A 27870-nucleotide genomic window follows, 5' to 3' on the forward strand; every position below is an offset into this window, starting at 1 on the left:
TCAGGTATATGATACAATGACAATGAGTTTTGTATTTTATATATATATATTTATTTATTTATATATTGGCCAAGTTTCAGTGCGTCAAGTGGTACGGTGCGATTGCACCATTAGGTATGAAAAACGCACCAATACACATTCCGACGAAGACACACAGTTTAAAAATCTTATTGGTAGACCACACGAGATATCATGAACAGACTTTAAGTGTAGAAAGTATTTTTAAACTCTACCATACCCAATTCATTGGCCCGGTCTAATTAAAGGGTAAAATTTCAAATTTCCGAGACGACTGCACGGCCACAATGACAATGAGTTTTTTTTTTCTTTTTGTTTTTTCCCTTTCGTGAATCGTGAGATACCTGGACAGAGGACTGGAGGGGCGCGCAAAGCTTACGCCACGGGAGAACAGCAACCTCTTTCTCTTTCTCCGGGGCGCACATTCCGGCGAAGGCACAAATCTTAGGGCACGGTCGAACAGGACAACCATCCCGGCGAGCCTCCCTTCTCCGGCAAACCTTGCATCTCGGGCAGTTCCAGAACTCGGACTCTCCAAAAGTAATCATCTAAACCTATTTTTATTTATTTTGATGTGTATTTTGGCCAACCTCAAAGATGTGATAATGGAAGGGTTTTGCTTATTTTTGTGATATGATTTGATTTGCTTATTGGATACCCAATTGATTTGCTAATTGTTAAGCTGTCAACGAACTTACAAATTATACAAACTTAGAAGCAGCTATCGTTGCTTGATTCTCCATATGTTTCGATTTTTACATTGAGCTAGGAAATTGGGTCTGTTATACGACTTCTTTTAAAAATCGACTGTGTGTGTGTTATGATAGCTTGTTTTAAGCAAGCTTAGTTTACTGGGAATTTATGAATTTGGTATTATGTTGGGTATGTGGAATGCCAGGAATGGGGGTTGTCATAATGTCATTGGAAGCCTTCATGACATCTTCATCAACCTGAGTTTTTGAGACTAGTTTCTGGACTGGTGTAGTTGAGAATTCTGAAAATTTAATCTTGATAGGATGGAACATCTCCATCAGCCTGAGTTTAATAAGAAATTTGAGAAGGGTTGTTTAACATAGTGAAAATTTTATGAATTCTATTGCTTTTTCAATGATGAATTGCTTTCATCTTACCCCACTGGTAGCTATGGGTTCAAGTTCATTCCTAATTCCAACTTTCAAATTCTCTAATTCACTGTTCATTCCTCATTTGAGGTGGCTGAAGTTATGGGTTCGGAGATTGGAACAGTTGAGCAAAGGTTGAAATCGTTTCTCAGTCAGCTTCAATCTGAGTTTGGCATTCTCGATCGAATTGTGTACAAAAACAAGAATCAACACAGAAGATGCTCTTATTTTCAGTACCTGATGAAGGTGAGAAGAGACTTAAGACTTCTCAAATCAGCAAATCCGGAGGAGATTTTCAGTGCCTCATTTGATGTCATCCATGGAAAGAGGCCTAAGCAAAAGGTGCAGCTTCTGGAAAGCCTGAAGAAGAAGAGAAGAACAGACAGTAACAAGCACAACTTTTTGGATCGGCTCCTGGGAGTTGCTCACCTGTTGTCACAGATGGCTGAGCCGATGTTGAAGGCAGCAACGCAGGTATCAACTCTTCTTGCTCGATCATTTTTCATGGGGTTTTCATTGATGGTGTTGGCCTTGTTGGCGCGAATCAGAGTTTTGGTTCAGCAAATGCTTCTAGATGTTGTTTTTGTATTCAACCGTGTATCCTCTCTCTCTCAAAAGGAACAAGCCGTTAGGTTAACTCAAGAACGTTTTGAGGTTTTTAGAGAATATTATCCCGCAAAGCAACAACAGCCTACTTTCCTAGAATGCATTTGGGAGACAGATAAGTATAGATTAATTGAGAGGAAAGGTGGAAGTGAGGTTGAAAACCAGGAAAAGAAAATCAAAGAAGATGCTGCTTGTATTGAAACATCAAAGATTCAGTACCAAAGTGTAGAGATTTTCCTAGGAGAAGACGAATGTGATAAGACTGTTCCTGATGAAGTTAATATAGAAAGATCATCTTTCTTGAATGAAAAGGATAAGAGTTCTTCCCTGTTGAGTCCTGTCCTCATTACTCCCGGGAGTAATGATGATGAACCGCAAGTTCCACGAGGTTCAGATATTGCGGTTTCTCCTGACAAGAGTATTGTTTCTACTGGAAGCGGGATGCTTAAGAGTGATGCCGAAGTGAAAATCAAGGCTAAAGCACAGCGTAATGTTGCATTTGTGTCGGTAAAAGTATCTGCTCCTCCTTCACTGTCATCTGTGAATGAACCAGGACATTGCCTTCAAGGAAAGGAAAAGGGTGGTTCTTCAACTACAGAAGAAGACCCATTTTTCAGTTTACTTACAACAGGAGGAAACAAGAATAGTACTCTGTTTTAATTATTTTTACTGAGAATCAATCTTAAACCCCAATCAACCCATGTTTACTACGTAGGGAGTATATTGGTAGATAGTCTGCACCCATTTATTATTTTTCATTCTCTCCTTTGTTGCGTTTTTATCACTACTTTCGAGTCTAAATCCCTCTCAAATCTACAAAGGAGTATATATTATTCGTAGGTTAAGTTGACAAGACTGGTTTGCAGGCTATTATAAAGAGAAACAATGGTTACTTAATGCACATAATCTGATACTGACTGTATTTTTTCATTGTCGTCTTTAAAAAAACACAAAAGAGTGCCAAAGGCAAACGAGGGAAGTATGTAGTTAAATATGAGATAATTGGAGCAAATTGGTTCAAATGTGAACAGTGCTTCTTGTGCAATCAGTGTAAGTTTATCATTATGTAAAATGCATTACGTAGTATTCGAAAACGCACTATAATAAAATGCACCAATATACCACAAAGTATACCACATACACAAAATACACAGCAGCACACCTAATGATACATTTTCAAATATTTTATGGTGCATTTATGCGTAATTAATAGTGATTGATCTCACAAGTGCACTAGAACATGATCCTATATATAAAAAAAAGCAGCTGTCATAGTCTCATTTTGGTTCTAAATTCTGAAGTTTGGGATTTTGTAAGACTTGTATAGGCTCTATACTTGGCCACACTTTATCCACATAACACCCTCGCTGCCACCAGACAATTTTCCAATGTTGTGAATTGTGATAAAACTTAAAAAAGCAATATATGTCCTCTTCTTCTTCTTCTTCTTCTTCTTCTTCTTCTTCCTTCAGAGAAAACTTGAAGATTCCAAGAAAATGCCGGTAACATCATCTCCATTTTCATACATAAAAATCCCAAAACCACCCGTTTCTTCCTCTTGCACTTCAATGAGATTCTGTGCAACCAGGCCCATCATATTTACAGTAAGGAGCTCTCAGGCTGAAGGCCCTTTCAGAAGACCCGTGGCTCCTTCTCCTCCTACGCCTGTAAAGCCCGTCCCACCCTCTCCGCCGAGCTCTCCTCCCAAGCCGGCGGCGGTGGCGGCGGTGGAGGACAAGACTGTAATTACTCTCGAGTTCCAGAGGCAAAAGGCTAAGGAGCTGCAAGAGTATTTCAAGCAGAAGAAGGCTGAAGAAGCCAATCAAGGCCCTTTCTTTGGTTTTATTGGCAAGAATGAAATTTCCAATGGCAGGTACTCATCAAAATTTCTTATTTTTTTCTCTTTCTGTTCTCTTGGAATTGCATTTAAAGAACATTCATCTCAGACTTCAGTTTCAATTCTGCTAAAGCCCCAATCTTTATTTCCGGAATTTAGCATCAGGATTCAGTTCTATTGCTAAAACATTGGGATTTGGGGATGAATGTTTGAGACTTGAGTCAAGTTAGCAACATTAGTACAAATTTTGGCTTAATCTTGATCACTATTCATCCATGGAATGATATCTAGTCATGATTTTGAACAATTTTTGTATTGTTCTGTTCCTCCATGTAAAGCTGCCACCAAGTGGAACTCTCTGGTTTACTTTTGAGAATGAAATTGAGGGGGTGTTTGGTTTGGAAGGTCAAAAGGTTAGGACTTTAGGAGGATGGCAAATTCAACTTTTAAGTTTTCTTATTTTGGGTATAGCATTCAGTATCCAACCACTCTTACAGCATCCCTATCAATTGGAGATATTTAGCGGTTATTGAGGAGTTTTTTGTAAGTGTGATTAGGAAAGAGAAAATGGGAGGAAGAAAAAAAAAAACAAATATGATTTATAATAAAAAAAATAGAAAGGACTGTGTCAGGCGCGCATGCACTGTACGCGCCAGAGTGGGTGCGCTCAACGCGCACAGCATCTCCTTTTCTTCACTTTTGCACTGTTCCAAGCTCCCATATCTTGCAGAAGCACCCCACCTTCTCTCTCTCCTCTCCTCTCTCATATTACATGGCAATATCCCTGACATTCTCCCCACAAAAAACCATTGATAAGGCTGCCCTTAGACTAATCTAGATTTAGCCCATGTCCCGCTCATAGAGTTTTTTAGATATATCATTCGGTATTTCCACCGCTTTTAGACTAATTTAGATTTAGCCTGTGTTGAGCTCATAGCGTTTGACTCTTACTCGAAAAAGGCATGCCCACACCACATATAAGAGTAGAATCTCAAACCTAACAGTTGCATTAAAATGCATTCTAAGGAGTGTAGAAGGAATTGTATCCCCACCATTCTTAGATTAATCTAGATTTAGCCCATGTTGAGCTCATTTTTTTACTTTTGCTCGAGAAAAGCCTGACCCACACCGCATACATATAAGAGTAGAATCTTGCCCGCATGGGTGAAGTTTAGGAGGAAAGACCTGGATCAAGTCTCACCAGAGGCAGTGGAGGAGCAACCTCTCAAAGTGAGGGGGGCTCCTTGTGCACAGTGAGCAAAGATCTAATCTCTGTGTTTAATTGAGTTACCATGACTTACATCCTCCCATATGCTTTGTCGGGTCGGGGATTCAACTTTTTGGGAGGAAAGAGTAGAATCTCAAACCTAAAATGCGGTCTACAGAGTGCAGAAGGAATTCACATAGTGACTAGTTTGGCTTGTGCTTTTTGTATTTCTGTCTAGTTTTGCTGTGTGCCTAGCATATCCATATGCAATAATAACACCCCTTTTGGATTCTTGATGAGCAGATGGGCAATGTTTGGATTTGCTGTTGGAATGTTAACAGAGTATGCCACAGGCTCTGACTTTGTTGATCAAGTTAAGATTCTTCTCTCAAATTTTGGAATACTAGACTTGGAATGATGAGGTTGTCTGGTCTCCAAGCTGAATGTTGTGTCTTTCTGTAATGTATGTGCATGGCTTCCTGTATTCTATATTTTAGTTAATTCAGTTGTAGTAAACTGTGCCTTACCACAAACTTTTTAACTCTTGAAAACGTACAGAAACTCCATTCCTTTTTCACATACTGAGGCTGATCAATTGTCAGTTCTAATGCACACATTTACTCCTCTTGTTTGGTTTATGGAACACAATCTATGGTGTTATTCATGTACAAATAATTAACTAGCTTTACTCCCAAACATTTTACATGCTTTTGCAACTCAAGACACCATAGATTGTAAATTCTAGACGGGCTTATATATTAAACAAATCGATTCATCTAAGAAAGAAATGAAATATGAACGCCAAACGATTCATGATTCTAATTAATAATTCCATCACTTTAAAATATCTATAAAATATAACTTGTGCCCATACATCCCTATGGCTGCCATTTTTATCGGTCAGAGACCACGAGGTGTCCTGAACAAATACTCAAACTAATCTCTGTTCAGCACCGAACTGACCCAATTAAGAATCAAAGTGCTGACCAGATTGATTTTTCTATTCGAGAGGTTTTTGCATAAACCATAACTTAAATGCTGCAGACTTAACTGGCGAGTTATTCATCACTGCATTAATGGTATATCAGTATATCTCAATAATATAATTGGATAAATAGTCATACATATATAGATTTATTACACTTAAAAAAAAAAATTCATGAATGCATAAGGTCGCGAAGTTGCTTCTCCAAATCGTCCAGACGAGCACCCCATTCGCCATTGATGCACAAGGCTCGAACACTGCTTTCATCTTTAGTTACATCAACGCCTTCTTCTCTTTCTCCGCCTCTGCTCGCCTTCTCCGCCACTCTTTCCCGGCCTCGGGTATGGTTTTTCTTGATTTTCTGGGCTGAGGCTCGTTGCAGTGCCCGCAGCACATCGGCGCCGCTCAGTTGTTCTTCTTGTTCTTGCGGCTTCTGCTTCGTTTGCCCTCTTTGCTGCTGGGCGTCCAATCTGAGTGCCGTCCATCTACCTAAATCGGCGGCGCGATTGGGGAGTGATTGGCGGCGGAACTTGGTAGGGATGGTCGGAGAAGGGCGGCAGGTTCTCGCCGATTTGGTGGGGTCTGCAGGTGGAGGGTTGGGATTCCTGTGCAGGAAGGAAGACGGAGAGGCCAACATGGCTTCAAGATTAGTGGCTGAGAGGAGAGGATTTAAGTTGCTGCGTCTTCCAAAATATATTTGTGTTGGTTGAAATTTGATGCTGTGGCGTGTGGCCCAGCTCCTGTGATGGCATGGGCAAATTATAGCATAACTACTTGTCACAATGCAATATCTGCTCATAACTTGACTCTGTTACAATGCAATATTTGCTCATAATTATTTTCGCTTTTTTAGTACTACTGACTCTATTACAATGCAATATCTGTGATAACGTAAAATACGAAGATACGGAGCTAAATGGCAAATACGGTCTCTTTTATTAATATGAGTCAAAGTACCGATTGGATATACAACGTGGCGTAGAGGCTCAGGTGGCCGGCGGTGGGCCTTCCTACTGTCCGAGCAGTCTCTAGGCTAATGTTGAGAATCAGTCCAAAAGTCCCACTCTCTCTCCTCATTAATGCGGTATTTATAAGCAGTCTCTAGGCTCATGTTGAGAATCAGTCCAAAAGTCCCCCTCTCTCCTCATTAATGCGGTATTTATAAGAGGGAAAAGATTGGGCTCTGTTGCTCCAGCATGACGAGCACGTGGCCGACATGCAACCGTCGACCTCCCGCCCAAGACGAGAGGTAACACGTGGCGACACCGATGGGACAGTCATCCGTCGACCTCCCGCCCAAGACGAGAGGTAACACGTGGCGACACCGATGGGACAGTCATCCGTCGACCTCCCGCCCAAGACGAGAGGTAGCACGTGGCGGCACCGATGGGACAGTCATCCGTCAATCAAGGGTCACAGCCGACCCTCGCGGTCGAAAGCGGAGATAGTGCTCGGCGCCATCGGGTTACGCTCGGGCGGTCGGTTCTTGGAAAGCACCCGACCCATCGAGCCCAACACACGAGTCAGCTAAGTCAGAGTATATTTACTATCAATCTGCTCATAACTACTTTCTCAAACCTACTGAAGCCTCTACTTAGGCTCTCAAACCCAAGCCTCTACTTAGGCTCTCAAACCCACTCCCTTCCCTCTACTTAGGCTCTCAAACCCAAGCCTCTACTTAGGCTCTCAAACCCACTCCCTTCCATATGTAGTTGACAAATAACATTCAAATTCTGTATATGTAATTAACACATTCTGTACTTGCAGTTTATAGTTTTTGTATCTGTAATTATTATATTATGTGTCACGTTATTTATTTACATGTACAGAAATTAACTGTAAGTACAAAATTTTTGTATCAAGATTCACAATGTAATATAAACAATGACCATGCTATAACAATTGTACTTTAAATACATTGTTTGACCACCAGTTATTTATATATTGATAATTAATTTTGAACATAATAAATTTAATTATAATAAATGTTAGTGTAAAATATTATCCGAGCACTGCTCGGATCACCACTAGTATATTAATAATGATGATGAAAAACAATGACACCAAAAGCCTGTTAACAAAATTGACATTCAAGAAACTCAATATTTAGACACAACAGATGACAAAAAGGCATTTTCAAAGGGATGGTCGTTCTTCGAATTCTGAAACTCTTAGCATAATATGGCAACAGATTTCATCTTCTTCATCAGGCTATGGTTGAATGCAAGGGCTCACATTTCGCCCACTCGTCTTTCTATCCAAAAACAACCTGGTTGAAACCTCCTTTGCAAACCTTAAACTACATAATCTTGCACGAGCAACTCCTTTCATTCCCGCTATCATACTCATCGCCTGATTCTTCATCACTGCAAACACAAGTGAACAATGAACAAGCCTGACAGAAACATTTAGAATTCGTCCATTGTAAAGTGAACTGTCCATAGTTTAGATAACTCATAAACGTGTAAAGATAGAGCAGTGGGGGCAAGCAAGACTACATCAAATTTGCTCTTAGAATGTTTTGAATTACATGGAGAACATTAAGAGTCCTCAATAAACCAAAAAAACAAGGAAAGAAGGCATAAAAGACTCCAGATAATATTTAGCATTGATCAAGAAGAACTGGCTGCATAACTGGAAGTGCAGTCAAATGATTTATAAAGCATAGACAGAAATAGTATTAGAAAGTTGAATGGTTTATGTATTATGTATCAAATTGCGAACCAGAGAAGCTACTATTTAGATGCAAATACTAGCGGGCCTCTACAAATCAACGCTTCTTAGTTAGATTACAAATAGAACTCCAACAACAACCAGCAATATGCCAGAGAAAATTTTATGAATATTTCAAATATAGAATGAGCAAGGGCAGGACATACCTAAGCTCAAATTCCCGGATCTCGAAAAGCTCCCCACCAGATGTATCTGTCCACTGAACCTTCCTTCTAAGGATATGATCAGGGGCATCATTACTCGTTTCACCCACGGTCTCACAATCATTGGCACTGCCACCAGGAACCGCTATACTATTTGCTGGTTTCCTTAAGCTACTCTTAAGTGAAAGCTTCGCAGATGTATTTGTGTCTTCAACAAGACAATCAGAATCGGTGTCCTTACCCTTTTCAGAAGCAGGGCAACTGGCTGGCGATACTTCTTGCTGCTGAGTAGGACCAACCTTAAGTGGAGATGGGCTCTCGAGTCCAGCGGCAGCACGACCAAAGCAGACAAAGGAAGCGCACCCACGGACAAGCCTGCTCTTCCTGGAAGCCAGTTCAGGATCAGTATCAGTTTCTTGGTTCACCAATTGGTAATGGCTCCAAGGCGTAACTCTCATGGGCTTCTCTTCGTTCTTCTGACCCAAGAGAAGAAGGGACAGGCCCTTGCTATACCCAGAAGCTGAAGAAGAGAAGAAACCCCCACCTTCTACTGCCAATAACATCAGTTCTTCTCATCTGGTCACCATCCAAAACTGTTGGTACAATAACCCTCACCCCCCAAAAATAGGTGCCCACTTTTTGCTAGTAGTGCTCCAAACAGCAGACTGTCCAACAGGACAGTCAAAAAGAATGCTGAAAAAACAACCAAAAAGACAAATCAGAAACAACAGTGATTCAGAGGCCTAAAAGAACACACGCCTAAACTTTATTAGTACTTTAAGATTTCAAATTCACCCCAATTTGGCAATTTTGGTTCTCTAGCAGCAATCTCACTTCATACGATTTGCAATTAACTAAAGCAATCAACCATATAAATAGCCCAAGTCAGCTAAAAAGCAAAAGTTTATCCTCATTAACAACTAAAACACTCCAACTACAGTACAAATTTGTTAAATCAAAGTCCCATGGTTAACACCACTGGCATTCAAGATCATCCCCGGAAAGAAAAAAATGGAGAAAGAAAACGAACAAAACCTGGCGGTATTTGTCTTAACAACGGATTCGTAGCTCGAAAATGCAAATCGCAACAAATCAAACAAAATGCAATCTCGAAGAAACTACAGAAAAACAGCAACAAAATCCAAAAACTCTACAGAATTTGAGCTGCGTTGAATAGAAAGAATGGAGACTACCGGATCTGAGTGAAGAAATGCCCCGCGTGACTTCACCGGACTGACGGCTCCATCTCCGATTACTCGAAACCGTACAGAATACACCGAGGCGTAGACTATAGATACACTGAGTCGTATATATGCGTATCAAACTATCAGTGTAAGAATAATATAAAAAGTGAAAAAAAAAAATGTAATTTAAGGCCAGTTGGGGACTTGGGGGTAGAAGAGCAAAGAGATGATTGGCTCGGCGCAAATCATAAGTTAAGGCCAACAAATTCATTATTTATTTATTTATTTATTTATTTATAAAATGAATATTTATAAATTAAATATTATTTCTTAATAAGTTCCAAATAATTTAACACGGAGTAATAAGAAATTTTCATTTTAGTCCATTTTCAATTTTCATCAAAATACATCTGATTTTCCTCATATATAAAATAATACTTTTTACAATTAATATTTCTAAAATCTCATATAAAATGTCATGAAATAAAGCCTGAAATCTTATAATCTATAACTAAGGTTTGTTCATGTGATGGAATACCCTTCTTATCCTTAAATTTCAGTGGGTTTTGCAACCAAGGTAGGTACGTTGTTGTTGTTAACTTATTATTCAGTAGTACTGCAAACAACATTAGAGGAGAGTTAGTGTAAAATTTAAAAACTTAATATAATTAAAATAAACTACAACAATTTGACTTCTTTTTTCATTATTAGGCTATTATTTATTGGTTTGGGTCACTTTTTATAGCTTTTAGGAAAGTGAAGGAATGAGAGGAAATTAAAGAGGAAAGCTTGCTTTTGGCTGCTTTTAACCTTTAACAGTTTTCCACAGTAATATATGACAGTATCATCAACTTTTATTATTTTATTACTATTTGTTTATTCAACTAACATGAATCATGATCCTTTATATTACTTTAAATTTTATTATATTATATTGCATTTATACATATACATATGTATACAATTAAAAAACAAAAAAAAAAAGAAGAAAATAATATATCACATATATAACCAATATACAAGTTGAGGGATTGAAAGCAATGAAAGCTTTGTTTAATTAATGCCATTTGTTTACCTATTTCTTTATTTATTTTCTTGTCAAACATTACAACCACATTTGTAATCCTATCCTTATTCTTCTCCTCCCATATATTCAAAGGTTGTCAGTGCTTATGTTGCTTAATATGCTGGTTAAAAATCGTTATTTTTTCGTGGAACTTACAACCACACTAATTTTAATAACAGAAAGTTTAGACAATCTATATGCATTTTTCTTAAGATTTTCAGTAAAGTAAAATTATTATTATTATTTTGAATTAAGAATTGGGAGGTATTGATTGAGAATTGCATAAAGTCAGCAGTTCATTGACAGGGACAAAGGAGTGGGGGCTGTGGAATCAAGATCTGATTAACTTTGTTTTTTGTTTTGTTTTTTTGTTTGATATGGTCTGCAGTCTGCTTATTATAAGTCATGCTTTTTCCAAAGACTAAACAATTTTCAAAACTCTTCAACTCCCCCTTTCCATGCCCCTTCCTCACTCAAAACAACAAAGGACAAACAAAATAACTTTCAAAAGTTTCAACTAATATACTAACATGGTAGGGGGCAAGGAAAAAGCTAGGAAATGGGCATAATATCAGAAGCACTCATGGTTCATTCAGTCATGCTTGAATCCTTTTGTTTGACTTTCGGCTCAGGGAAAAGAAATATGCAGAAGTGGGCCAAACCAACAAAACATACAATTCAACTAACCATAGTTTCATCCTACACGTAGAATGCAGCCAATTATGCTTTTTGCGCTTTCCAATTCCTCTTCAAACTCACCATGGCAATGTGTGATTTGAAGTCTCAGACTATTCATACGTGTGTGAGTGTATCCATGGGGGTGTGATTAGACTTGCAGCCGTTGGCATGTTCCTATTTTGTTGTTGCAAGTCGGATGTTAAAAAAGAAACCTCCAAGAATGATCCGAAATATTGATATAATGGATGAGAAACTAGTCTTGGTCCTCTTGGATAAGAATTACGTATTGCCAATGGGCTTGTGGTCTAGTGGCATTTGGTTGCGCTCCATATTGGAGGGGCAGGTTCGAGCCTGTTAATCACAATACTACAAGTTCAATTCATAGTGGATGACCTATTAATCTTTTTAGTTTGGGCCGATTAGTTATGAACAACGAAAACTAATTTACCTCATTGGTCATTTGTCAAACAAAATCAAATAAAGATTTACTCATTGCATATCGTCAAATTTCTCTCATCATCCGAAATAAAAAATTACCTCTTGTTATTTTCACATCTCAAACTTGTAATATTATAATTGTAAAAAAAAAAAAAAATTTAGTGATAAAGATTTGTGCCAATTGTGCGTTTTTTTTTTTTTTTTTTTTAACTTAGTTTTTCAGCCGAAAGCTGAGTTGGCCCGAGCTGACCAAGCCCGGTCTGGAGGCCCGGTTGATATCCAACTTGGGATCCAAGCCACCAATCCAGACATTTCTCGCCCCATTCCTAAAACCCTTGCTTTTCCTCCTAAAACCCTAATCTGCCAATCTTACCTCTGATTCTGATAATCTCCCCGGGAATTAGACCGAACACCTACTCCGTTCAACTTCAGCCATGGTGGTCAGCAGAATCACTTCTCGGGTCTCAAGGACTGTGTTGACTCAGTGCCGCAATTCGCTGATCTTTCACGCCCGGCAACATCAACAACAGAGCCCAATCCTTTCCAATCGATTCCATTCCCTATGTTATCCTCAAAACAAGGTGCACTTTCCTGCTGAATAATTTATAACGTTTTCGTTTTTATTTGTTTGCGTTAATCTTCTATGGTCAAGCAGCAAATTTGTGGTCAATTTCTGCTATAAAACATTGCTCTGGTTAAGGGATTTTGATTATAGATTTGTGTTTTTCATTCGTTCTTCGAGACTTGTATTTAAGTTGGCTGTAAATTAGGTGAAGTACTCCGTAATTGATTTTGGCTTTCAAATTCAGCTTGGAAGAGTTCCTGTTGTGGGATCGAGGTGTTGGATCCAATTACTTTTTTTTTTTTCTTCTATGAAGAAAGAAGAGCTTAGTAAATGTTAATGATTTTAGTTTTTTCATCCTTGAGTTTTGAAGATTAAAAAAACCTCCCTTTTGCACCTTCTGTTGTGTAGCTTAATGTTCTTTGGTTTTCTTTTTATTTTCTATTTCTTATGTGGATAACTCTTCTCTTATCATGGGAGGTGGGCAGGGAAATATCAGAAAGCTTAGGAGAAGCTACATTTGTCTTAGAATATGTGATTTCTTTTGATGTGGTATGATTCATTCATAATGGTTGTACTTTTAGTGCCGGAATTGTTAAATTATGGCTTGGAATGGCATGTTTGAAAATACCCTTACCCAGAGAAGTTGTAAATGCCCCATTTATGTTGAGATCATTGATTTTGGTTCTCATATTTGCTTCACGTTTCTTTGCTTGTCATAAGTGGTATTTCATTTCTAGAGGTGAGAAAGTGGCGTCATTTGTGTAATTTTCTCTACTAGAGTTTTTAAAGAGCATATGATATAGTTGTGGTTGCTTTGTTTCTTCATAACAAATGCATCAAGTGGGATACCTGTGGATTGCCAGAAAGGAATAAAATGGTGGATTCTGCCAAATCATTTTTAACATACATTAACAAGCTTATGCTACATATGGAATTCTTGTGTTTAGAACCAGCACTCCCCCCCCCCCCTCTCTTTAGCCTCATACTTTAATCTGTATATATAGATTGTCCTTTTGCTTATAAAAATTGCATAGATATACATGCACCTCTCCTTTTTATTTCCTGTTGCTTAGCTAATACGTTAGGACTCCAATGGCAATGAGACATGACATAGTGCTCTCTAAAGTAGATGCAAAGTTCATTACCTCCCTTGCCTGAATTCATCTCCTTAATATCAAGTATCCGGTGCTGAAGTTGGAACGATTTGCTTTCTTTGTTATGCTGCCAACTGATGCATTTATTTTATTTTTGTAACGTTCTATCCATTTATATGATTGAAAATAATGTTTATTGTTTTTATTTTCTAGATTATTCCTGGTCACGTGTCTCTTCTGCGTGATTCTACTCTTAATCATTCTGCTTTTCAACGGTTTGGAATGTCATCATCAGCATCTACACAATCTGATGAAAAAGAGACAGCTCAGGCAAGAAATGGACAGGGAAACGCAGTAGAAAGTGATGCTGCTGCAAGTGCAAATGGGAATGCTGAAGTTCCTGATGAAACCAATAAATCAGGTTCTGATATGGGACCCAATACTAACACATCTGAAAACATAAAAAGGAGGAGAAGAAGTACTAAACAGACTCTATTTTCTGACTCTGATTCTGATTTAGATGTAGAGGACCTTTCTAGGGATGATTTGGTCAAGCTCATCGTGGAGAAGGAAGAAAAACTAAATGCGAAACAAAAAGAGCTTGAAGAAATGAAGGACAAGGCTCTTCGGACATATGCTGAGATGGAGAACACAATGGATAGGAATAGGCGTGAATCTGAGAACACAAAGAAGTTTGCGGTTCAGGTTTGCCGTTTGTACTTCATGAAGACTCATTCTTTCACAGTTCATTTCATGGGATTTTAGATTTAATTTGCAATGGTACCTAGTTCTCATCTCTCTTTCTTCTCAAACATTGCAACAGAACTTTGCGAAAAGCCTGCTAGATGTTGCAGACAATTTGGGCAGGGCTTCATCAGTTGTAAAAGAAAGCTTTTCAAAAATTGATACTGCTAATGACAATACTGGTGCTGTACCACTTCTGAAAACACTACTGGAAGGTGTTGAAATGACTGAGAAACAACTAGCTGAGGTATGATGATCTCCCCTTTAAGAGATAGTCCCCAGCCATTATCGCTCTTGTTATTCTTGTGATAAATGAGTATATATGAACCGCTTGTGCACACGTGTCAAACTGCTATGCTATTTTACACGTCCTTTCCCTGGCATTTTGACCACATGTAGTTATCTATATGAGAATGCTATCTCTTTTAAAATCATATGATTCTGTTGATAGGCAATCTCCTTGTAAAATGATTGTGACTTTTCAGGTATTTAAAAAGTTTGGAGTTACAAAATATGACCCTATCAATGAAGAGTTTGATCCAAACAAGCATAATGCTGTATTCCAAGTGCCAGATCCTTCAAAGCCACCCGGCACTGTTGCAATTGTCCTTAAGGTACCTGTTTTATTATGACTGCACAGTTTTGTCTGGTTTTATTAGACGTCTGCATTTTGGTATTAGAGCGGTTGTGTATGGAGTGCTAACCTTTAATTCTTTGCTGTGCAGTCGGGGTACATGCTACATGACCGAATCATTCGACCAGCAGAAGTTGGGGTGACACAAGCAGTGGAGAATTAAACAGCAGGCCAAGGATCTGAATCTTGAAGGAATGGCATTGGATGTGGAAATCTTTTCCTGCTGCACCATTTGATTTTGGAAGAGAACTATTTAAGCTTGCAGAGAGATGAAACTCTAGGCCACCCTTTAAGTTGATCCTTGATATGCAAACACCTCCCTTCAACCCCCAACTCCCCACTGACTCTTTACCTTTTTCCAAGAAGGGAAAAAAAATTACAAACCTCTTTTCTTGGTAAGAGCGGTTATGGCAGAGGTCTTTCATCTTAATGATTTTTTGTTGTTAGCGAGATCAAAGTGATTTTTATTTGGAGCAAAAACTAACGAATTAATTTTTAGGATTTGGTGTATAAATTTACTTACGGGTTACTATATATTGTTTAATGTTTAATAATAGTAAGGCATGGACATGTCTTTAAATATTCTTATAGGACTGATATTAATTCGTATATAACTAATTATTAATATTTTATGTGAAGTGCCAAACGTCTTGTGCTCAGATGGTACTTATGTGACTCTCATTGACGGAAAATTACAGAATGAATTCCGATGGTTGGGTTGGATAATGATTATTTAGGCTGAAACAGATACAGAAAATATATAATAAATAATATCTTGTAATATAGTCAATATATGGTGTTTTGGTTTCCGATGGAAATTAGAGCTTTGATTTTCGGCTTCGGCTCTTGCACTGGTCACCAGAAACCAATTTTTAGTGACAACGCAAGAGAGGAAATGAGATCTTAAAATGACTTTCTCTCAAAAAAAGATGAGAAGTCATTTTTAAAAATTGGTTTGACTCTCATTTTCCTATCTTACCAAGCATTGAAAGTCTAAAAAAAAAATTCAGAAATCATTTTTCATATTTTTAAACACAATTTTAATAATTAAAGGACTAAATTTGTAAAGATTAAACGTAATGGATTATATTTATATATGGGAGCAATTAAGGGGCCAAAGTAGGATATTCACAATTTTAATCGTGGTACAAATCTATCACGTGCCATCCCTGTCCGGCCGGCCTGCAGAGCTGCAGTTCGTGTTTCCATTTTCTACTCGACGAAAACTTCACCTGAAAGCCTCTGACTGAGCTTTTTCAGATTTAGCGAGCGAGAGAAGATGAAGAACCTCATAGCCATCCTCTTTCTCTCTCTACACCTTTGTTCTCTTCTCAACTTCTCGATCGCCGGTCGCAGCTCCATCGCCTCCGGCGTCTCAGGTCTTTCTCTCACACTCATACGTGAGATTGAGAAATAATATGTATAAACAAACGTTCTCAGGACTCTCATTATATAATCAACTTGGAGACATTTTCGTTGAATAAAGTTAGTTCTCGAGTGATGCGATGATTTTGTGTTACTTTTTGCAATGATTAGTAGATTTAATTGCAATCGTATCACTAGTAGGAAACAGTCTATTCAGGGTAACGATGTGAGTATTTATGTTACTATTTAGCAATAACTTCAGTTATAATGTCGGGATGTATAGCCTCTTTTGCAAAATGGAACTCATAATGATATAGTACTCCGTATTATGTTATTTTTCTTCCATTTATTGATTGATTGGACTGTTTTTCTCTCTCTTTGGATAGGTTTTGCAAATCCGAGTGTTACTTTGCGATCGAGCAGACATTTATTAGCAGAAGACAGCAAAATATCTTTGGAAGAACACTTACGGAATCTGTACTCTATAGACTCTGTTTGTTTTAATTTTGTCTTTCTTTGTATTATTTTATCATTGAGCCTTGAAGTCGAGATAATTAAAACTTTTTTTTTTTTTTTTTTTGGTTTTCCCTGGCAGTGAAGAATTATCTAAAGGCTACATGACGAATTCTGACCTTGAAAATGCAATTATGGCATTTAATCGTAGGTGTAGCAGCATATCCAGAGTATACAGGTATTTCAGGTTCATCAGAGGCATAGCTTTTTCAAATTGTGATGGTGGATGCTTGTCAATTTTCTGATATCTGGAGATGAAAATGAGGTTTCACTGAAATCACATGTCAAGTTATGAATATAGAGATGGTTATGGTATTTTCTAGGACACTGCTGATTCTCTTATCAGCATTTGATACTTTTGGAAGTCTACCACTCATCCATGATCTAGTTTGTAATTAATGCAAATATGATAAGGCATCAGAGTTGTCCTACACTTTGGTGTACATAGATAACACCAATTATGTTTGGCAATATAGATACTATATATGTACCGTATTTCTGATGTAACTATGCATGTATGTGTAATTCTTACTCATTCTTTACTCTCTCTGGGGGACTGTTGGAATGTATGGTACAATGGCCAGCATTGGAAAGAGTGTAGAAGGAGTTCCACTGGTAAATGCTTTTCTCCTTGTTGGTTACTCAATTTTACCTCAGTAACAGTTCTTTAATCCTATATTCTAATGAGGCCAAATGGGCATCATCTTATTTATATATGCCAGTGGGTGATGGAAATTTCAGACAAACCAGGGAAGCAAGAGGCTGAACCTGCTTTTAAGGTATTTATCTTATCCAGGAACATGCTTACTAGTAACTTTAGTTACCATCATGCCTGAGAGGTCTGTATTGTCCTCTGGATGAGTTATGAATCAAATCCTTGTAGGCTTATATGCTAGATGTGTTCTTTGGTGATTAATTTTCTCAATAGCCCTGATATTGTAGTTTATTGGAAATGTGCACGGGGATGAACCTGTAGGGCGTGAGCTTCTGATGCTTCTAGCTAATTGGATTTGTGATAATTACATGAAGGATCCCTTGGTAACTTCCTGTATTTTAAATACTGTTATTATTATTATTATTTTGGTTCATGCTTTTCAGTCTTAATTCTCCAGACTTTTGTCACTTCCTATTTGTCTGCTGAAGTCTGTTTGATAACTCAACTACTCAAGCAATTGTGATTCCCTGGAAAGCCATTTCTTTGTTATAGCTTACATTTTGTAGATGACTTAGGAAACTTGTTACAAGTTGCAAAACTTTTGTATGCAATTCTGGTCCATGAATTATAAACTCGCTTGCTCAAGCCAGTCATGATTGTACCTTCTTATTCTTTTTTTCTACATACCTACACTATACTTTTATTTGTTGTTTTATTTGCAAACTGGAGCATTTTCTCTCAAGCTGTCTCAAATATCAATTTGAACATCTCAAGAGTCTGCTTAGGATCGCCTTGTTCTCTTTGAATTTTCATATCATTTTAATTTAGCTGCCTTAATATATAAACTGATTTCTAATTTTCATACACACACATATGCACTTATTTTCCTTTCTTCTTGTGTAATGATCATGTGCTATGATGCTTGCAGGCTACCTTGATTGTAGACAATGTTCACCTTCATATTCTACCATCTATGAATCCTGATGGGTTTCAGAAGAGGAGACGTGTAAATGCAAATAACATTGATTTAAACCGTGATTTCCCTGATCAGGTATCTTCTGATATTATTTATTTTTCCTAATATTGGACTTTAGCTTATTCGATAAGAAGTTCAGAACCATGTGATTTCATGAAAGGAGGTTTGCTGGGAAGAAGACCCTATTTGGCTATTTCTTCACATCATTTTCTCTAAAACCTGCATTTAGACATCAATTATATAGGATTTTAAAGTAATACTACTATTATACTTTTTCTGTATTATGATTTCTTTACATGTGAGTTTTTTTTTTTTTTTTTTTTTTTTTTTTTTTTTTTTTTTTTTTTTTTTGGTTTTATGTGGGAGGTTGTCAGAGAATTGGAGGAACCACCAATTTTTTTATGGATCAGAGCTTTGAAATGATATGATAATTATGCATTCATGTTATTTACAAATTTCATAGTGCATGCTTCCATATTTTGTTATTTTTGTTGAATTCAATATTCCATTACTAGATCTTGATGGTTTCATGGGTGATTCTGACATTTATTTGAAATAATCTTCTGTATTATAGATTATAAACTTGTTTGTTTTTAAACTTTAATTTTTCTTTTACTATCATAGAAAGCATTAACTAACATTAAATGACATAGTTCTTTCCCATGAATGATGATCATGGCTTACGTCAACCCGAAACAAAAGCAATTATGAGTTGGATGGAAGGAATACATTTCACAGCATCTGCTAGCCTGCACGGGGTAATTTCTAACACTCTTTCTTTAACACTCTTTCTTTATTATAGTGTATGCATTCCATTTATAATGCAAATGTTACATGTAACTCCTTTTTATTTTTGGCTACAATCTTTCTGATATTAAAAGTGAGTACTCTAATCTTGAAGGGAAACTATGAAAATCAAAGTTATGGCAAAGAGGATCCTCTTTAATAATTTGTTATGGTGGGCAATAATTTCTACTTATTTGATTACAGTTCTCTTTCTAATTTATAATGAGGTTTCCATGGTTGCAGGGTGCACTTGTTGCAAATTATCCATGGGATGGAACTGAAGATAAAAAGTAAGTTTTTCTAGCAGCTTTGTGATGACCTTGACTTGGCATCTCCCAAGGACAGAAATTTTTGTGTGTGTGTGTGTGTAAAAGATAGAATGCCTTGGCTTCAATTTACTTTCAACCTTAAGAGACAATGAAGTGTTCATTGATATTTGACTTTTCTTTCCCTCCCCCCATGATGATTATATGATGCATAATGTAATAAAACCAGATAGAGCTTCTTGACATATGCTCTGTGTGTGTGTGTGTGTATATATATATTCGTACTTGCTAATTCTTGGATTTAAGTGTAATGTTGGCAATTGGGACCTTTTGCAGGAAATATTACTTTGCTTGCCCTGATGATGAAACTTTCAGATATATCGGAAGTTTATATAGTCATCATCACCGTAACATGTCTCTAAGCACGGAATTTCCAGAAGGAATTACAAATGGTGCACATTGGTAAGGAATTGTGGAAATGATTCTGTGAAGTCCATCCACTTAGATTTGCAAATTATTCAAATTTTGATGCTTAATTCTTTGGCCCATTCCCTTTATATTCATCAACTTGATTCTTTTTTTGCAGGTACCCTATATATGGCGGCATGCAAGATTGGAATTACATACATGCCGGCTGTTTTGAGTTAACATTAGAGATTAGTGATAATAAATGGCCTAATGCAACTGAAGTAAGATTCCAGTTTAAGTTTTCTTGAATTTGGGTTGCTATGTATGTTGCATACATGAGCATGCATAATCTATTAATCATGATAACCTTCTTGCACTGCATATATATTCACAGACTTCAAATTCTTTTGTAAAGCTGAGAGAACATTTCCAGCTTTCGAGAGGATATGGATAACCAAAATGTTGATTCTTTTTCTTTTTCCATCTTTTTCTATGCTATCATTCTCTCTTAACCTGGCTTGTTATTTGCAGCTTCCCACTCTTTGGGAATACAATAAAATGAGCATGCTACATCTTGTTGCAAGTGTTGTAAAGGTATCTTCCGTGCTGCCATAATTTTCATTTGTTTAGGCTCATTAACTGGCATGTGTTGGGAGATGTGGGAAAGACTAATTGTAGTAATGTCATTTGGTGACTTCCTAATCATGCAGGCCGGAATTCATGGAAAGATCTTTTCTTCTGATCATGGAAAGCCTTTACCTGCTTCAATAGCCATAAAGGGAATAAATTACACGGTATGTTCACCAGTTACAACTTCTTGTGTTGTAAGGCTTCTAACTTTTCATGAAAGTTAAAGTGGACTATTACAGCCTTCATTTCTCAGTAATGCCCCCTTCATTTCTCAGTAATGCCCTTGTTCAATTGTCCTTCTACCTCTCTGTGGTTTGATTTTGTAAAATTAGTCTGGATGCTGTTGAATCCTATATTCCTTTGATGTAAAGCTATTATTTCAAGAATTGCTCTCATCTTCTTGTCTGAAGTAAAATCATCAAACTAGAGTAATCCACATCTATTATGCCCATTGCACACTTTGGCATATATTTTATAGAAGATGGTTATATCAACCCAGGTCTAGTACATCCGCTGTTTAATTATTCAACTAATTCTGAACAGATCAAAGCTGGCGAAACATTCGCAGACTACCACCGCCTATTAGCTCCTGGCAACAATTATGAAGGTAATCTGTATCTAGATGCCAACTTGTCTGCTTGTTACTACAAGTGCTTGATGGCTGTATTTATCTCTATTTATTTTTCACTTTCTCGTGTGTAATTTTAAATATGAACTGATATTGTAACTTGTGCCTGAAAAAATGTAGTTGTGGCAACGATGCCGGGATACAAGTCAAAGAGCACTCACATCATTTTAGGGGAAGAAGCAATGACAGTGGACTTTATTCTTGATCCAGTAATCGCTAATGCAGATGATGGCTTTTTGCAGAAGAGCTGGGATAACAACTTCTTGCCATGGTGGCAGTCGAAACTTTTTATTATGATTCTAATATTGACTTTCCTTTGCATCTTGAGGAGAAGATTATTAAACCGGTCCAAACATAGACAGAATGCAGGGTTAAAAAGGCCTCAATTATAAGGTTTTTTAGTTTGCCTTCCTCAAGAGAATCTGTACCTTGTAATGAAAATTTTTTATATTACAATATTTTGATTTATGATTCAATGAAGGGATTTTTTTTTTTGGGGTCAATTCGTGGTCTCTATTTATTGAATGATTAATATTATTAGGGTTGCCTATTAAAACCGATTTTTTTTCAGTTGTTATGCCATGGACCCAGGTCCACCTTGCAAGGTGAACTCAAGTCCATATTCACAATTTTAGTACTTTGTGTTCATAATTTTAGAACTTTATGTTCACAATTTTTAAACTTTATATTCATAATTTTTGAACTCTATATTCACAATTTCATAACTTTATATTTAATAGTATAACACAACTTTTGAATCTATATAACAAAATTGTGAATATAGAGTTTAAAAATTATGAATATTGAGTAATATAATTTTGTATATTGAGTTTTAAAATTGTGAACATGGACCTAGGTTCACTTTGCAATGTGGACCCGGGTCCATAGCATAATTTGCCCTGTTTTCCTATTCATCCATACACAAAATGATTTTATTAGTACATATTTAAAAAATATGCAGTGTTAATCATGAGCACTGCTAGCCGTGAACAAAGTCAATGCATTACATTATTTCTCGCAAAACATACCTATGGTTCGTGTTTGAATCAGAAGGATTGCCCAAGATAACATCGCAGCTAAATATCCTCTCCATCTTCCAGCCAAGAATACGATTGTGCAATTAGTGCTTAAAGGAATTGGAGTTACTGGTCAACTGGTCTTTTCTGGGCAAGCAGTTGTTTGGTCTTCTCAAGCACTCCAAAAAATATTGAACCTCCAATACCTATCCAAAGCACTCTTGGTCCCATCCCCTGCAATACATAAGTGAATAATGATCTCTGTAAATTTATTATTCAATGCTAGTAAAACAATACATATTTTTAGGTGAAACTGTGAAATAATGCCTTCATTGATGGACATGGCTACAATGGCTTATGGAAGAAAAGTTCAAGCTTTTTTACTGTTCTCATTTTTGGCTACATACGATGACATGAGGTGATGGAGGAGATGAGATTTGAACCCAAGCCAAATGTTTGGAAAATAGCTTAGCTGACCATTAGGTAAAACCTTAAACCCCACAAGAGTTCAAGTATTATTAATAGTTTAATACACAGCAATATAGTCCTAGCCACATAGAGACTTCATTCTAAATTTAATCATACATAGGGGCTAGGACACTGATACCTTAAAAAGAGCAGATGTTCCTTCTTCTCTTGCAATAGTTCCGACACAATGGAGAACACCCTGGTACTGCTTTGCTGATCCCTGTCAAGGCAAAAAATAATAATAAAAAGGAAGATTGTGAAAGTAAGAAATGGAAATTAGTGGCCAGCATGAAAATTTTAGAAACTATACCTGAACCATCAGTCTAGTTTTTATCACATCAAGAGGAGTTGTTATGGCTCCAGTAACAGCACCTATGAATAACAGTTTATACGATATTGTCATTCTCAGAAAAATTCTTCCTTCAATATCTGATGTGCACATGGTTAGCATATGAAAGTAGGGCCAGGGGCCAAGGGTATTTTTTGTAGTGGGAGATGAAGATCCTGGGACATGATAACTCAATCACTAATGGGCTGGACCTACCTTAATAGTTAAAACATTGATACTCAATATCAACCAAATAGAAATAGTTCCAAATTTACGGCTGGATTCCTAGCTAGGCCATGGCATGTTACTGATGGACCATGCAATGGCCAAAAAGAGAGAGCAAGGGAAATGAAGGTGCCAACTTAAAGCAACTTGTTGGAGAACCATTATATCTATCACCCAGAACTTTAGAGTGAGACAAAGATTAAACACCTAATGGAACATCTCATGACTCATATAGCTATTATTAACAGACAATTTCAGAAATTCAAATACCTGCAAAAGCACCAATCATTGCATTCTCAGAATCATTCAGATCCCTTTTTGCCTGCAAGAAGAAAAGCTGACTTTATACAATTTCATAGATTGGGCTATTATACAAAAGTAGCTTGAGTAGCCCCACTACCACCTCATTCACATGGAGCTCATTTTATTTCTGAAGGAGAGCATATTCTTTTGTTAAGAAACTGGTTAAAAATAACTCAATTACTCAATGCTTAAGAATGCAAGACTGCTGAAGCTTTTCATGTAAAGATATTGGATTTGAAACCAGGTACTTGACTGAATAATAAAACCAGAAAAAAGAAAAATGTTGAAATGATCAATTCACCCCTTTCCTGTTCTAATGTTCCATGGATCACATACTTTATCATGCAGTTATTAATCCCTTTCCATATTATGACAGAAGCATACACCTCCAAATCGATGAAAGTCTAGGTTAATATGCTTTGAATTTCTCCTAGAAAACCAAGACCTCAGTCTCCCAAGAGAGGAAAATAGATCAAGCACCCTTCTGAGGTGAAGATGAAAGCTTACAGCTAACTTATATCCCAACCGGAGCTGCTCATATATGCAGAACTGCATAGCATCAAAAGGTAAGTCTCGCAGTAGAAAAGAGCCATATCCCTGCCATAGAAAATGGAGGAAAAGCATAAAGAAAAAGAAAAAACAGGAAAGGAAGAAAAGAAAACAGGCATACACTAACTCAAACAAAAAGTTGAGAATGAACTTGAAGATACATAATAGAGCTGCTTAAGTTTTTGGTTAGTTTACTGAGTAAAACATTTGCTAATTAATGATTATAAAAAGAATTGGGACAGCATTACTTACTGCATAAAGGCCTCTAAAACCTTCCTTAGAAATGATAAGGCGTACTGCATCAGGGGCTGAAGCAAATTGCCCAGTCTGCATCCTTTGCTTGACTACCTGTTAGTTATTTGTAGCATAAGCTAGAGAAGCAATGCAAGAAGAAAGGATTGAAGTTGTGAATTCTCAACCACCTCTGTTGGTACACGAATAATTGAAGAAGCAGCACCTCCAACAGCACCTGCAGTCTAAATGAAGCTTGAAATGTTTATCATTTTATAAAACTCCTTTTTCTTTTGTTTTGATCTTTTTTGTAAAAAAAAAAAATTGAGGGAGGGATGTCAGACACAAAAGAAGAAAAATGGAAATAATAGATGGACGTTTCAGAATCCAAAAGATCAACAAGGAAATTTATAGAAACTCAAATTCATTGTCGAAAATAATCACAAAAAAATGAAGCTACATGATAAAGGACAACAAATAATACTTTTGTATAGAAATCATGAGACCAGATACTGTTAACTTCTATGTAATCCAAAGCAACTCTAACTGTTCAACTAGGAATGAATTTAGAACAACAAGCTAGTAGCACATCTTACCAAGTGAGCCAAGGCACTCAAGTTTTCAGGCAAGCTCTTCAGCAATTTTTGCTTTGTAGGTTCATACACTCCGACAAATATTGCCGAAGCTCTGCAAGAAAATGAGAGTTAATTAGTTAATCTTTGAATAGCTAATGGAGAATGTCCAGGTATACCCAGAAAGGCAACTGTAGGGTTCCATTGAATCTTTGGCATTCCAATACTTAAAATTAATGATATGTATGTTCATAGACAACAAAGATTTGGTGACACTTAGCATGCCATTTTCTTCACCATGCAAATCCATCATAAGAATGGAACTTGAGGTTTTCTGTTTATCATAGAAATAGTGTAGTAGTAGCAAATTGATATTAAGTAAAAAGAATTACGGTAAGACTCCTGCGAGATTTCCAGCCAAGCCTGAATAGAGACCCTTCAGAATTATTTCTCCACCACCACGGACTGCCTAACACAGAATATGGGACTGCTAGTCAGATATTCCATTATTAAATACTCTGTGCTTTGTAATCTATGAGCAATGGAAATGTGAACAGCAGTCCATTAATCCAATTGTTTTAAAATAAAAAAAAAATAATAATAATAATAATAAATAATAATAAAAAAAGTAGTTAGGCTAGACTCGGAAAGACTGGAAACATGAACTCACTATCTTAGCTCCCCACTACATAGCAAAAAGCCAAAAAGCATCAGAGAAATGTGCAACTCTTCAGCATAGCAAAGCAGATTTTTTACTTTCCTACCTTAAACTACTGCAATCTAGTGCTTGAAAATTAAAGAGAATAACCTATATTTGAGAAAGACATTAGTAATGAATTGTAATGAAAGAGATGCTTCTACAGAACATTTGACCAACTAGAAACAAAATATCTTTAACATTCATAAAGAACTTGCTAGATGTGAAAAAAGGCAGTGCCTCAAGTAGACTGAACCTGCTTGAAGTCGAGTCTTTATTGTATCAATTGGGTATAATACAGTTTCTACAACAACACCAGCAGCTGCTCCAGCTACAGCACCCTCTGCAACAGAAAATCCATATAGCATCTCAGTACACCAAATAGTAAAGATACAACTTGAAATAATGAAATCAGCTGCTAAATAGCTCCAAATAAGCTAGATCTTACATAATAAGACATATCTAATTGGACCAGGAGCCAACAAAAAGCTTTTGTGTTTGTATCTTAATTCTTCAACTCAAACTATCCTCCAAAAAATTATTATCGATGAATGTTGAAGAGAACCGAAATACCTAACACCTCAAGAGAATTATAATCCATTGGATGTTGTAGAGAATTAAAATACCTAACTCCATAAGTAATTTACAAAAGGAAATTTGAGTGTATTCTGTCCTCAACATTTGAAGTAGCACCTTATAGCATTCATATATTAAAATGAGAACATCGAAGATCGAACACAAAAACTTGAGAATCACGGAGAAATAACATATGCCTCGAACATAATCCAACTTTATGAGGAGTATTGTACAATTTACCATATAAAATGCGTAGAAAATCAAACAGCGTCTCTTGTTTGTTAACTGATGCAAGGAGCATGTTTTTCTCATCGCGAAAGTTGAATACCTTGAAATTCCGTCCACCTCCTGCAAGAGAAATGTAGATCAAATAAACTAAACAGTTGAAATCATTAAGCATAACATGAATTTATAATGCAACTCGTAGAAGCAATCACCAGATGAGGCTGCCTTCAAATCCGTAGACATTTTTGTGAGCAGTTGAGCTTCGAGAAGAGTAGAAGACTAGACAACAATCCAGCTCGAGCAGCGGGAAGAGTTTTGGAGACTAGAGAAAGAGGGGTTTTAGAGAGGTTGAAGCAATTGAAAGGACGAAATCACCCTCGAAATGTTAACTAAAACTTATATTTAGAACGGGCCGGCCCATCAAGAAGCTGTTGGGCCTTCAAACTTCGATACAGACCTACATATACACATAGCAAAATTGTTTAGTGTCTCCTCCTAAAATGAAAGAAAAATACTGTTTGGATCACTATCCATCAAGAAACTGTTGGGCCTTCATACTTCGCCTCGGCATTGAATCCATTGATACATGCCTACATATATACACCTTGGACGGTTGTTATGCCATAGACTCGGGTCAAAGGTTCATGTTCACAATTTTAGTACTTTATGTTCACAATTTTTGAACTCTATGTTCACAATTTCATTATTTTATATTCAAAAAAATAAAATTTGAAGTATTTTTCAAAACACACAAAATATATATTCTACAATGTTGTATGTAATGGGAATTAATTTACTTTAATTTGTATGTTCTTTGCTTATCAAGTAATGCATACATATATATTGATATATATACCTCTAGTTAATATGTAGGAAAGTGGTTTGTCTCTTCTTTTTTTTTTGAATACTATTGACCCTGTTACATGTAGTATCTGTCTATATACTTTCTTAACACTGAGGCTGGAACCCATGACCTCCTACTTGAGAGAATCACTTCATGCCGCTTGACCACAAGGCCTTTGGCAAAGTGGTTTGTCTTTTAGGTTTCTGATTCTCTTTGAATTATATCCCTTACTAGTGCTCTCTCTTTCCCTCTCTCCCCTTCATTCATTGTTTGATGTTCATTAGAGGCCGGCTTTAGAGCACAACCAAGAGTTGGTGGATTGTAAAAAAATAAAAATAAAAAAAGCATCTCGAAGATGTCTGTTTGATGGTGTATATTGAAAGAGCTTCACATTGGGCCTTATTTGCCCTATTGGGTGAGCTTTTGTCCTAAACAGAAACATAGATTTAAATATCAATAATATGATTCATAAAAGTAATACATATGTGTGTTGAGGTATAAACCATCGTTATACAATGGATCAGGGTTGATATTATACTATGGACGACCCTGGTTC

General features: G+C 36.8%; 7 protein-coding genes across 11 annotated transcripts; 4 read left to right on the forward strand and 3 right to left on the reverse strand.

Annotated features, from left to right (window-relative positions):
- The first annotated feature begins 177 nt into the window (after positions 1-177).
- On the forward strand, positions 178-2646 carry LOC116022946. 3 transcript variants are annotated; one of them, XM_031263866.1, is made up of 2 exons: positions 178-558; positions 1230-2646. In XM_031263866.1, the coding sequence occupies exon 2, from the start codon at positions 1242-1244 to the stop codon at positions 2403-2405; it is 1164 nt and encodes a 387-aa protein (XP_031119726.1). In that variant the 5' UTR covers positions 178-558; positions 1230-1241; the 3' UTR covers positions 2406-2646. The 3 variants fall into 3 exon arrangements, with proteins under 3 accessions (XP_031119726.1, XP_031119727.1, XP_031119725.1); XM_031263867.1 differs by having other exon boundaries at positions 1240-2646; XM_031263865.1 differs by having other exon boundaries at positions 179-558; positions 1213-2646.
- A 483-nt stretch (positions 2647-3129) lies between these two features.
- On the forward strand, positions 3130-5427 carry LOC116022947 (light-harvesting complex-like protein OHP2, chloroplastic). Its single transcript, XM_031263868.1, has 2 exons — positions 3130-3618; positions 5093-5427. Exons 1-2 carry the CDS (start codon positions 3242-3244, stop codon positions 5205-5207), a joined length of 492 nt encoding a protein of 163 aa, XP_031119728.1. The 5' UTR covers positions 3130-3241; the 3' UTR covers positions 5208-5427.
- A 408-nt stretch (positions 5428-5835) lies between these two features.
- LOC116022843 lies at positions 5836-6460 on the reverse strand. Its single transcript, XM_031263728.1, has one exon. It carries the CDS (start codon positions 6409-6411, stop codon positions 5947-5949), a length of 465 nt encoding a protein of 154 aa, XP_031119588.1. The 5' UTR covers positions 6412-6460; the 3' UTR covers positions 5836-5946.
- Positions 6461-7725: 1265 nt separating this feature from the next.
- LOC116021833 lies at positions 7726-9998 on the reverse strand. 2 transcript variants are annotated; one of them, XM_031262317.1, is made up of 3 exons: positions 9844-9998; positions 8654-9343; positions 7726-8140 (listed from the first exon to the last, which is right to left on the reverse strand). In XM_031262317.1, the coding sequence occupies exons 2-3, from the start codon at positions 9211-9213 to the stop codon at positions 8074-8076; spliced, it is 627 nt and encodes a 208-aa protein (XP_031118177.1). In that variant the 5' UTR covers positions 9214-9343; positions 9844-9998; the 3' UTR covers positions 7726-8073. The 2 variants fall into 2 exon arrangements, with proteins under 2 accessions (XP_031118177.1, XP_031118179.1); XM_031262319.1 differs by lacking the exon at positions 9844-9998 and adding an exon at positions 9686-9824.
- Positions 9999-12318: 2320 nt separating this feature from the next.
- LOC116021544 (grpE protein homolog 2, mitochondrial) lies at positions 12319-15641 on the forward strand. 2 transcript variants are annotated; one of them, XM_031261973.1, is made up of 6 exons: positions 12320-12597; positions 13889-14096; positions 14196-14380; positions 14499-14666; positions 14905-15033; positions 15145-15641. In XM_031261973.1, the coding sequence occupies exons 1-6, from the start codon at positions 12451-12453 to the stop codon at positions 15214-15216; spliced, it is 909 nt and encodes a 302-aa protein (XP_031117833.1). In that variant the 5' UTR covers positions 12320-12450; the 3' UTR covers positions 15217-15641. The 2 variants fall into 2 exon arrangements, with proteins under 2 accessions (XP_031117832.1, XP_031117833.1); XM_031261972.1 differs by having other exon boundaries at positions 12319-12597; positions 13889-14380.
- A 579-nt stretch (positions 15642-16220) lies between these two features.
- Positions 16221-21783, forward strand: LOC116021638 (carboxypeptidase SOL1). Its single transcript, XM_031262092.1, has 15 exons — positions 16221-16432; positions 16805-16895; positions 17014-17109; positions 17516-17546; positions 17654-17710; positions 17874-17969; positions 18515-18637; positions 19216-19320; positions 19592-19638; positions 19951-20076; positions 20201-20303; positions 20554-20616; positions 20733-20816; positions 21196-21259; positions 21401-21783. Exons 1-15 carry the CDS (start codon positions 16333-16335, stop codon positions 21670-21672), a joined length of 1458 nt encoding a protein of 485 aa, XP_031117952.1. The 5' UTR covers positions 16221-16332; the 3' UTR covers positions 21673-21783.
- Positions 21784-22194: 411 nt separating this feature from the next.
- Positions 22195-26817, reverse strand: LOC116022856 (S-adenosylmethionine carrier 1, chloroplastic/mitochondrial-like). Its single transcript, XM_031263741.1, has 12 exons — positions 26683-26817; positions 26486-26593; positions 25926-26012; positions 25365-25437; positions 24997-25087; positions 24592-24645; positions 24422-24517; positions 24128-24217; positions 23588-23639; positions 23075-23136; positions 22904-22984; positions 22195-22530 (listed from the first exon to the last, which is right to left on the reverse strand). Exons 1-12 carry the CDS (start codon positions 26711-26713, stop codon positions 22423-22425), a joined length of 933 nt encoding a protein of 310 aa, XP_031119601.1. The 5' UTR covers positions 26714-26817; the 3' UTR covers positions 22195-22422.
- Between the last annotated feature and the right edge of the window lie 1053 nt (positions 26818-27870).

This window comes from Ipomoea triloba, chromosome 6, assembly GCF_003576645.1.
Source record: "Ipomoea triloba cultivar NCNSP0323 chromosome 6, ASM357664v1".
NCBI lineage: Eukaryota > Viridiplantae > Streptophyta > Magnoliopsida > Solanales > Convolvulaceae > Ipomoea > Ipomoea triloba.